The 11,764-nt window shown below is 53.0% G+C and overlaps 1 protein-coding gene across 2 annotated transcripts; it reads left to right on the top strand.

The window, feature by feature from the left end:
• Window positions 1-515: 515 nt before the first annotated feature.
• On the top strand, window positions 516-11,764 carry lrfn5b (leucine rich repeat and fibronectin type III domain containing 5b). Of its 2 annotated transcripts, XM_078093603.1 has the most exons (7): window positions 516-1,179; window positions 5,943-6,859; window positions 7,582-7,756; window positions 8,506-8,839; window positions 9,727-10,027; window positions 10,120-10,494; window positions 11,276-11,764. In XM_078093603.1, the coding sequence occupies exons 2-7, from the start codon at window positions 5,969-5,971 to the stop codon at window positions 11,294-11,296; spliced, it is 2,097 nt and encodes a 698-aa protein (XP_077949729.1). In that variant the 5' UTR covers window positions 516-1,179; window positions 5,943-5,968; the 3' UTR covers window positions 11,297-11,764. The 2 variants fall into 2 exon arrangements, with proteins under 2 accessions (XP_077949729.1, XP_040016457.2); XM_040160523.2 differs by lacking the exon at window positions 11,276-11,764 and having other exon boundaries at window positions 10,120-10,943.

Genomic DNA, 11,764 nt, shown 5'->3' with positions numbered 1-11,764 from the left:
CCCCTGCTCTGCTGTGCCGTATAGACGTGCACACATGGGCTCATTTACCAACTTGCATAAAATGCCAAAGGATCATTGCATCAGATTGCTTGAGTGCCAAGAAGACGGATGGGGGGGGGGGGGGGGGGGTCCAGTTTCAGCCAACACATGGCTGTCTTGGCAGTAATAGGACTTTTTACAGCAGCTTTTCATATGGATGGATCTTCAATTACAGTCTTCTTCAGGCCCACTCTGGTTATTGCTCATTATTTATCTCTCGTGGGTTCGAGTCTAAAAATATCTGCTCTCAATTTTTCTTTTTTCTTTTTTTTGTTTCAACGTTTTCAGCGAATGTCATATACCGACTTCGTTTCGTGCAGCAGAGTTCAATCTACATGAATAAATTATGATGCGTGCCCGTGAGAGAGGCCGGGAGGCACCGCATCTGTCTGCGCACACAAACGGTCTCTGTGCAGCTCGGTACCCGCGCGCTGATTACCATTCCGAGCACAGCACCTCTGGGCAGAAATGGAGCCGGGTCGGTGGTTGACGGTAGTCCGGGGGCAGGAGGAGGAGGAGGAGGAGGAGGTGGGGGGCGCGTATTATGGCAGCAACCCTTCAATCAATCTGGATTAAGTCGCACCGAGATCCGCGTCGCTCCCCGGCGAAAGCCCCGTGAAAAGCGACACGAACATCTGGCCGGACAGCGCGCGCGCGCGCGGCACCGGTCGCTCACTGCGCCGCAGACACTAAACAGCCCGTCGCCACAGAAGGCGTTTTTCTCTCCTGGAGGTGCACGCACGGGCGGATGCGCAGCAGAGGAGAGTCCCGCCGCACAGCTGCACCCCCACATCCACGCCGGGACCCTCCGGGCGGCGTTTTCCACTATTCCGGAATTCTTCTTCTTCTTTTTTCTTTTTTTTTTTTTGTTTCCGAAAGTGGGGAGCGGATCGGAGAGGACTCCGGCTCCCGTACGTGCCGGTCATGGATTTGGTTGAAGGGCATCGCTGATTTGGTAACAGGCCGTCGCGTGTTACAGCCGCCGAGGCGCGCGATTCGCGACACCTGAAATCGTCTCCTCGCGGTCCCATTTTCGGCGAGCTCGCGGCGTCAGGATGCTCGCGGCCCCCCCGCCGGGAGGAAATACGCTCCAACACACCCTCCTCCTGCGCTGACTCGGCTTGATGTTTCATCTGCAAGGTAAATGCACTCATCCGCGCGCCGCACGGGCTCTCGAGTGTGAACTCTTTGGGGTAAACTGCCCGTGAAGAGGCGCAGCGTTGACTTCCAAGTACTTCTCTCTAAGGACGCATCTGAAAAGGGTTCAGGAGTCTCCCCTCCGCGACAGGGGGGTGTTGGCTGTAACCCACCAGCCCAGGACCCGCACCGCAAGGTCAAAAAGAACCCCACCTATTGCCTGGAAGCACCTTCACATGTGCTTTTTTATTTTCAGTGCGCACCTGGGCTGCATTCCGTGCTGCTCGCAGGTGAAACCGAGCATCGCTGTGGCCATTATTCCGCCGCCCCGCTCTCAGGGTGCTTCTTTGTTTTCTTGTGCAGCTTGTTTCATCAGGGGATCGCAGTGATCTGCTGCTCCGTCCTGTGGTTAAACCCCCCCTGCTGATGTGGAAAGTGCACATCAGCCATTAAGACGTGAGGAAGTCTAAGTAACAGCACGTGTAATAGGGTGAGTGTGGGGGCAGGGTGACTGTTGCCAGGTGACTGCTGAAGACAGGTGAAAATGGGACAAATTCTTACAAATATTAAAGCGGGTTCGTTATCCTCTCATTCCGGGTGTTAGTTTTCACGCATCTTGCTATACGCGATAATGTAACACCATGTAAATATCGGGCCCACGCCTCATTTCGTGGCGTGGACGTGCTCTCGCTGCTGCGTTAATGCACCGGGTGATGTGGCCCGTGTGCTGCTGCCTTTCCCCCGAGAAGGGATGGTTCCTTCGGTGCCGAGGCTATTTCTGCAGACCGGCTCTGCGTTCGCTGACCCTAATTTCTACTGGCCAGAAAAAGCTCTGTTGTTTCTGCTGAAGGAGGCTGTCATTGGCCGTCACACACACGCACACACACACACACACACACACACCTGGTCCACAGAAGAGTTGCATTTTGATTACACCACACAACCATCAACGAGAGGGAAGATCATGCATTATTTAAACATTCTTGTTGCTGTGTGTCGTAGAAAACAAAGGATCCCGAGTGGCTTTGAAGGAGGGAAAATGAGTCAATGGTCACAGTCATCTTGAATTTGAAGTCAGCTGCCCTTGTTTCCCCCACGTTGATACTCCAACATGAACTAGAGCGCATTATTTTCACAAAAAGAGGTTGAGAATATTTTTCTCCTTACACTTCTACCAAACGGGGCACTTGGGAATTGGCTGATTTCACAGTGCACAGATGTGCAGGCCCGTACTGGGGGGGGGGGGCGGTATTCACTTCAGGAAGCCATGGCGACGTACAGAGCCGCGGTCACGGGTTTAACGTTGCTGCTTCCCTCAGAAAATCCCAGTTTTTAAGCCCCTCGCATCAGGGCACGTCCCAACAAAGCGAGAATCAAGATCCCACGCCAGTGATCAGCATTTCAATTCTGTCCTCCCACTGCAACGCAGGACAGCAACTAAAACATGACGAGCGTTTTCTGTTGCTTGTTTGTTTATTCCGTTGGACCGATGCTCCGCTGGTGAGATACCGGGCTCATCGAGGTATCACTGAATTTCCTTTGAGAGTGTGAGAAGGAAAACATTCGGAAACGCAAGTGAGGGTTTGTAACTGCTGACGAACAGCACTTCTATTGATGCAGTTGGGTCTGCTTAGTATGCTGTACCCCCGCCACAAACACACACACACACACACACAGACACGCACACACGATCTTGTCAGACCGAAAAATAATTTCAACTACATCAAAGTCGTTTAGGTTTTTCTTACGTGCAAGACGGAGAGCACGGTAATGATTCAGTCACTCCAAACATTGAATCCGACACGAAATTAGCCGAGTGCACGCGGCCTCTGCTTCTCATCACCGCCGAGCCACGAGCGGCACAATGCGCACGCTCCGGCCTTCGGGCGGAAACGCAATTGTCGAGGACTCTTTGTTGGAAATATTATTAGGTGATCTGAAAATGAGCCACTGATTACATCCCGGGCCGAAAAGGGGAAAAAAAAAAAAAGACGTTTCCGGTGTTGCCATGGCATCAAGGCTGTCACCCGAGATCTGCGGCGTTTCAACGTTGGCGGGCTGCGCCGGGTGGAGGGTGTCACGGCACACGGGCACACCCTCGTTCACAAACACAGACGTGTCGGTTCGACGGGATCACGGGATGTTTGGACTCTCGCTGCGCGAGCGAGTAGAGCCGCCGCCAGATTCCTCCTCAGCAGCTCCAGCTTGGTCTCGTGAAGCGAGGAGGTCCGAGGCGTTTGGCGCTGCCACGTGTCGGGGCGGCCTCGACCTCCGCCGAAGGCCCCCCAGCCCCCGAGCGGCACACGTCTCCTTCATTCCCCCCCCTCCCCTCCTCGCAGGGCTGCTTTTCCGGATGTCTTTCCCAGACGTGGGTTTCGGAGGGCTTTCTCACATAAGCTGTAGCATCAGGGAGACCATCTGAAGGCATACCCCCCCCCCCCCCCTCTCCCCCCACCTCCCCACCATTACCTCACTGGACGACTGGCTCGCAGTATGGGCTTTCTTGGCGAATGCCGCCCCGGGGAGACCATAGATATCCTCTGCCACAGCACACTGCTGCTGCTACACGGTCTGTCTCCAATGCCGGGGGTTGTTGTGTAGTGAGCTGCCTCCATTAGGCACAAATCCACCCACCGGCGTGCGTGTGTGGGTGTGAGCTGTCAGTCCGCTGTCCGTCCTCGCGGAGCCACGGAGACCCCGCTCCGTGGTAGTTAAGGAGCATTTGATTGACCACGCAGGAGATAATGGTCAATGCATCAGTAGATTATCGGTTTTCTTGTTTATTTCTGGCCCTCCCGAGTTGCCTCCCCGTAATGAACAGCTCAACCTAGAGGATAATGATTTTCTGTGGGGTTGTGACATTTAAAGATGAAGTGTGTGATTGATGAATGCGTTGATTGGTTATCTGGTTATTTGTTCGTGCACCTGATGAGTGCAACCTGTTATGCAAATCACCACGGAACAACCGTAATTAAATGCAAATTAGGGAGACGGCCGCGGACGCTTTCCTGCCCTTTCTCCGCACCGGTGGGCTGTTCTTTTGTCGTCACAGCTCCGAATCGGATAGGGATTACCATCGCAACCGCTCTCCGCACATTTGGTTGAGTTTTCAGCAGCAAAAAAAAAAAAAAAAGAGGAAGAAAAAAAAAAAGCCCCGTCTCCACAGAGTGAACCAATATCACGTATTCAGCGCCATTCGAGTTGGAGGTAGCGGGGCCTCTCTCCGCCTCATTGCACATGCGGAGGCCGTGCCATTGAGAGTCCGAGCGGGAGCCGGACGCCGCGTCAATGTGAACATACACCTTAGCGTGCACACGCCTCTCCTTTGCCACGCACACGCAAATACACACACACACACACACACACACACACATTAAGTAGCTTCCACGTAGGTACCAGGACACGCAGCCTTGCAGCCCAGCTTGACTCTGAAGTCATCTGCCATCTTTAAGGAGCATCTCGACAACGTTGTTAGCGGACGCCACGTGGCCTCCTCCGCCGCTCTCCTCACAGAACAGTGCGGGTGGACACGGCGTGCGCGTCGCTCCCACCCGTGTTTTCATTACTCTGTGATATTTCCCCCGTACTCCCAACTGTCGAGGTTATTGCACCGTGAGTTGCATGAGTTTAACGGCTCCGGTGCTGCAGAGGCTGATGAGGCGTGTAGGTGCTCAGCTGGCACGTTCTTTGCTGAGGCAAGACTTTCTCTGAAAGACCCTGCGTCTACGATGGAGACGTTAGCAGCGGACCCCCCCCCCCCCACAAAAAAGCTATAATCATAAATCGGCGTTCTCTCTCCCCTGTGGTTAAAGTTTAGCCTTTTTCGATTTTTACTTTAACTGTGGGACCGGATCTCTTGTTCCCGGTGTCTGATTGGGCCGGTGTTCCTCCCTGCGTGCTGTAATGGGACACCCGGACGGCGGGATATTGCATGATCTACCAAAATGACACTAAACTTCAGTTCTCGGAGTAATCGCGGTGGATGCCACTCTCGCTCCGGCACACTGGGTAGTGCTCCCGCAGAGCTGCGATCTGATCTCTGCTGCCTTAATTGCATGACACGCTATATCCCTGACAAGGTCTCGGGATCCGTCAAATGGATCCCTCCTTATCCCCATCTCAGCTGTGTCATAAGTAAAGAGTAGCAGCAGAGAGAAAATCAATAGCAAGGCATTGCACATCCTGGCCGAGGCTTGGGCCCAATCATCCCTCCCCATTGGCGATGTAATCCTGGGAGATATCAGTCTGATTCTGACGAGGCCGTGGACAGCCAGTCTAGACTTTCATCATTCTGAACACAAACACGAACGGGACAGTCATTATCATATCAAAAAATGTACAAGTGGGGAGGCAGAGGGCTAAAAGGGAGAGCTGTCACAAAAAATATTCAAGATTACTTATTAATGTTCCACTCTCAAGTCTGCAGGTGACTAATCTGTTTCATGTCTGACAGCGCGGCGTTCGTTGTTTGTTCAGGCGTCGGCTCGCTCTCTCGCTCCTGCTTAGGATTTGGATCTCAGCTGTGAGTTGGCAATGGCGAAGTTTCAAATCTAGAGTAATAGCTTTAACCTTACGCGGCAGTTCAGCAATTCCCCAAATTCCCTCTTAAAAGCGGGAGCTCCCGGTGCATTCGTGATTAGCCAGCCGCCGAAATTACAGTATGATAGAGAAGATACGGCACAAGAATCAGAGATTTTACTGCTTTTCATTCCCACTCTTCTTGGTGACTCATTTGACCTTTTGTTTCTCTCTTTGTGTGTGTGAAGGTGCGTTGACCTGACTGAGAAGCCCGATGGAGTGCCTCCTGGTTTTCCTCATAGTCTTCGGCGTGGCTGGGAAGGCCCACAAAGTTCAGGTCTGCCCCAAACGCTGCGTCTGCCAGGTGCTGAACCCCAACCTGGCGACTCTGTGCGACAAAAAGGGGCTCCTCTTTGTGCCCCCCAACATCGACAGGCACACGGTGGAGATGCGCCTCGGGGATAACTTTGTCACCAGCGTCAAACGCAAAGACTTCGCCAACATGACCAAGCTGGTGGACCTGACGCTCTCCCGGAACACCATCGGCTCCATCGCGCCGCTGGCTTTCAAAGACCTGGAGAACCTGCGAGCGCTTCACCTGGACAGCAACCGCCTGGCGCGCATCATCAACGACACCTTCAGCGGCATGTCCAAGCTGCACCACCTCAACCTCAACAACAACCAGCTCACGCACATCCAGATCGGGGCTTTTAACGATCTGACGGCGCTGGAAGAGCTGGACTTGTCCTACAACAACTTGGAGAGTGCGCCGTGGGTGGCCATCCAGAGGATGTCCAATCTCCACACCCTCAACCTGGACCACAACATGCTCAGCTACATCCCAGAGGGCACCTTCTCTGGACTGCAGAAGCTCAAGCGGCTGGACGTGACTTCCAACAAGCTGCAGAAGCTTCCTCCCGACCCGATATTCCAAAGAGCCGGGGTCCTGGCCACCTCGGGCATCATGGGGCCCACCTCGTTCGCGCTGAGCTTCGGAGGAAACCCGCTGAGGTGCAACTGTGAGCTGCTGTGGCTGCGCAGGCTGCGGAGGGAGGACGATCTGGAGACCTGTGCCTCGCCGCAGCACCTCGCCGGACGTTATTTCTGGACGGTTTTCGAGGAAGAGTTTGTGTGTGAGCCTCCGCTCATCACCAGGCACTCTCAGGTATAACCCGACACAACACTGCCTGCTGATCCACCAAACATCGGTTAAGCCGAGGATGCACTTTGTGCTTTTCTTTAACGGTCACACCAAATATTAGCTCTGCGAGCCAGGAGAGCCTTAAAAGACTGGTGGGGCTCGTCTGGGCCGCTCAGCCAACGCAATATTGTAAAATATATTGGACTTACTTAAAAAATGTAATCAAACTGTGGCCCGTGGAGAGTTTTTAGAGACATTCTTTAGCAGGATTTTCAGTTACCATTTTAATAAAGCTATTTGCGGGTTTAGGATGGATCCGCGGTGGAGCTCTTATTACACAAGGAAAGCTTAGAGTGATTTAGACCTTGATTCATGCATCCAAACAACATGATCTGATCAAATCCTTGCCAAACAACTACAGCCATATCACATCATTTACATTCTGCAGGCTCCTTTTGCATAATTGCGGAGGAAATCACATTTTACTTGGACTCCATCACATTCACTGCAATGTACCGTCACATTGATTATCTTGCCTTCATAAGCAAGCTAATTCAATATCCAGACAATGATCAACTGTTGATAGCAGTCATAGGGAATAAAGCTATAAACACAACACCATCAATAAAAGCATTGATTAGAACATTCAAAACAAGCTTACAGCACAACAGATAACTCTTTATTTCTTCGCTGAAGTCGTCCTACTAACTGCCCCCCCCCCTCTTCGTCCTCCTCCTCTGCCTCAGGAGCTGCAGGCTTTGGAGGGTCAGAGTGTGACTCTGCGCTGCAAGGCCAGAGGCGACCCTGACCCCATTATCCACTGGATCGCGCCTGATGGACGCCTGATGTCCAACTCCTCCAGGGCCGCCGTCCACACAGACGGCACGTTGGACATCCTCATCAGCACCGTCAAGGACTCTGGTCTGTTTGCACCCCGGGGGGGGGCGGGGGCGTCTTGTGTTGTTGACTGAGCGAAATTAGTTGTTTACCCGTGTCCTCGGGAAGGCTGTGGGACTGAAGTATCTGTCTACATCAGGCGATAAGGTTCAGAGCGAGGAAGAGTGCCGGCTTGCACACTGATCGAGGTCACAATTAAATAAGAAACGACATTTTCACATCGTTGGGCTGAGTCATATAGATCGGTTTATAATAATTGGATGTCGTGTGTGTCCATTAAATATGAAACTACAGTGCAGCCGGTTAGCCTAGCGGACCGCGAACAAAGACAAGCAGCTGGCCTGGTTCCAAACACAACAAAAAGCCACCTTCTTGCATCTCTTAAATTTCCCGATTAACACACCATATCATGTTTCAGAGTAAAAGTGGTGAGATGGGATTTCACGGGGGGGGGCTTGAGCCTGAGCCGTACCGTTTCATGGCCTGGAAGCAGCCCTGCAGTGAAGGATAAGACAAAGAAGAAACACTATGTTAATAAGAGAGCTTTAGAGCTGCCGGCAGGAATTCCCCAAAGTGCATCACTCTGGAGCCTCTGAGTTCCAGTTTTCATGTTGTGTGCACAAAATTAAAAAAATAAATGTTCTCTCGGGACCCCGGGGGTGCGATTCGGTACGTTCGTATTGCAATATCAATCTATGCGCGTCCCTAATGCCGATCAACGCTCTCACAATAAGTTTCGGGGAGGAAGGTGATCGATTCAGTTTGTGTTTCAGGCTCCTTCACCTGCGTGGCCTCCAACCCGGCGGGCGAGGCGCAGCAGACGGTGGAGCTGGTCATCGCTAAGCTCCCTCACATCACCAACAGCACAGTGGCGGAGCAGGAGCCCGACCCCGGGTCGTCTGACATCGCCACGGTGACCAAGACGGGCGCGGACGGGGGAGGGTCGCCCCTGGGGAACACAAAGACGAGCCCGGAGAAGAAAGTGGTGATTGCCGAGGCCACGTCCACCTCGGCCCTGGTCCAGTTCAACTTCCAGAGGAGCATCCCGGGAATACGCATGTTTCAGATCCAGTACAACGGCAGCTATGACGATTCGCTGGTTTACAGGTGAAACCGCGAAGCTTCTCCTTTTTCTGAAAGCGCCGGCACCGTTAAAGCTGTTTGTCCTGGTGAAAAAAATACGAGTCTTGATTGATATCGATAAACTCAAGCTGGTTGGAATCATATTAAAATCCTTCACCCTGATTTTAACTTCATAGTTTAACTTTGGTTGCTTGAATCCCTCCAGATGTTGAGTCATTAGGAAACGGATTGACAGCCAACATGAGTATTTGTGACATTTATTAATCCTATAAGGAAGACAGATTAACGCACTGTATCTGACTCCTTTTTCTTTGACTCATAATCCCCCCCCTCCTCCTCCTCCTTGCTGGAGTGCATCACATACAATGTGCGAAACCTTGATAATGCTTGATCAACAAAATCAAACCCCGAATGTCAGCACTAAGCCGCGGACTGATGGAAAGATAAAAGAGGCGCTTTTTTTTACAAAAAGCATCCCAGGCTTTCGCACATCTGAGAACGCAGCATTCTTTCATCTCTGCCCTCGCTCCCTCCCTGGTCGCCGCTAATCACCGGGATGTGGCGCGGGCCGCTTATTTTTCCCCAGAGAAACTCAAAGTCAAGCGCGCACGTGGTGTTTGGTAATCCTGATGTTGTGAACAACAAAAGAGGCATCCGGCTTCTCCCCCGTGACTGAAAGCAATGTTTTTATCGGTGAAGATACGGAAGAAAAATGAATCAAATGTCACAAAAGATTATGCCACGACAGATGTTAAATGGGCTCCTGAGAGATAAAGGATCGTCGTCTCATTTCATCCCTTCAAAACAACGAGCTGCATAATCTGATTTGCTTCCGTCTCCTTTCATTTAAACCTCCCGGATCTTTGTCACAGCTCACAAAGGGCTCTTTTGTTTGTTTGCCTTTTTTACAGAATGATTCCCCCGACCAGTAAGAGCATCCTGGTGAACAACCTGGCGGCCGGCACGCGGTACGACCTGTGCGTGCTGGCCATCTACGATGACCAGGTGACCTCGCTGACCGCCACCCGGGTGATCGGCTGCAGCCACTTCACCACCGAGCCGCAGTACCTGCGTTGCCATTTCATGCAGTCCCAGTTCCTCGGCGGCACCATCGTGGTTATCATCGGGGGGATCATCGTGGCCTCGGTGCTCGCCTTTATCATCTTCCTCATTGTGCGCTACCGGGTGTGTAACCAAGGAGATGCAGATAAGGTCGGTTTGGCGTCGTTTCTTTCTCCTTCTGCTCATTATTCATCTTGGGTGTAGACCCGGTTTAATAGAATCGCTTCGTGTTGCTGGTCCAGGCGCTGGAGATGGGCGATGTTCGCTCGCTGAGCAGCGACGGGCAGCTGCAGGGCTGCGGCGTCCCCAAGTCGCTCTCCAAGCAGGTCCTGCGTCCGGAGAAGACCGAGAAGGACTCGCTCCTCAGAGTCGCCCTGCCGCCCCCGGAGACGAGCAAGCAGCGTCCGCCGGTCGGCAACGCGGGCGGCAACAAACCGTCCGTGCCCGACTGCACCGTCTCCACCTCGGCCGCCAGCCACAGCTGGCACCCGGCCTCCCCCGGCGCCCCGAGGCCCAAGCGCTCCACCGCGCCGCCGAAGACCTCCGAGGCCCACCGGGCCGAAGCCCGGGCGGACGTCGAGCTCGACGGCGCCAACCGCAATAACTCGACGGCCGAGGTAAAAATGGCCGCCGCCGCCCCAGCCCCCACCAAGTGGACCGCTGTCCCCAGGGGCCCGCGGCCCCAACAGGCCCCCCGCCACTACATGACTGTGCCTGCGGGGGGAGCGAGGGTGAACCGCAGGCACTCCCTCGCCGCGGACTCACAGCCGGAGCGCTGCCACGTGGCCCGCCCCAAACCCGGGGCCGGCCTGCGCTCCAAGCGGAGCCTGTCGATGAGCGGCGAGCTGCCGCAGCTGGCGGGCGCGGCGAGCGTCCGGCGGGCCAGAGACAAGCTCTCCAAGTCCGAGTGGCTTCTGGAGAGCACTTTGTGATTCGGAGTCCACGACCTGCGTTCTCTCGTTTCCTTCGGCTTGGATTTGTGACCCGTCAGTGGACACGCAGGGATTTTATGCCTCGTTTGGAGCTTCTTGAGGAACCTGCAAGCTTTTCTAATGTAAATATAGATACATACATATATATATATGTATATATATATATATATATATATATATGTATTTATATACAGGGGAAGCAGGCCTGCAGTGTGGAACGTTTCACATTTGTTTTCTACCTTATAACCAATCAAAGTTGTCTTTATATCGACTTTTGACGAAAGGCACAACGATGTATCAAACGACGTGATGTACAAAATGTTTAGCTGTGTGAGATGCTGTATATCTCAGTGCAACCTTTAAGTGTCCAACGTGGTATCGAATGCAGCGACTTTCTGTGATCATGACAAAGAGAGAAACAGCCTCCGTAGACTTTGACAGCGAATCCTTGTCTCCGGCTCCACAGGCGGACGATGACGTGTCGTAATTACCTTCGGAGAGAGTCCGCTTCACGTCACGGAGCTGTTGGGACAGAATGTAGTAGGAAGACAGCGCTCCATCTTTCCACGGCGACGCCCCCCCCACCCCCCCCCTCCCCCCCCGACGCACAATGCAGTATTTTAGTGGCACGAGTCGACTCGGCCTAATTCTGCCCTCCGGTTCGAATCGATACATCTTCATCACGTCATCGCATAAAGACTCGACTCTGCGGGGATTCGGTTGGGGGCTGATTGAACAGGTGCGGCAGGTAATCGGAGATCACGCGCGGATGAGATCCAGAGGAATGTTCTGTCACCATATTTTTTACTCACTGGCGTAACCGTGTCGATGGCGAACGTTGTAAATGAACTTGTCGGCGTGAGAGAAGCCGTGATCACACGTCAGCTCATGATTTTGCTGTTGTTTCTGTTTGATGTTTACCAGTATAAATAAACCAGTGACAAAAGGGGAAAAA

The sequence above is a fragment of the Gasterosteus aculeatus genome, chromosome 18, assembly GCF_964276395.1.
Source record: "Gasterosteus aculeatus chromosome 18, fGasAcu3.hap1.1, whole genome shotgun sequence".
Lineage (NCBI taxonomy): Eukaryota > Metazoa > Chordata > Actinopteri > Perciformes > Gasterosteidae > Gasterosteus > Gasterosteus aculeatus.
Note: the sequence above shows the minus strand (reverse complement) of the source record. Positions and strands in the feature narration are given on the sequence as shown.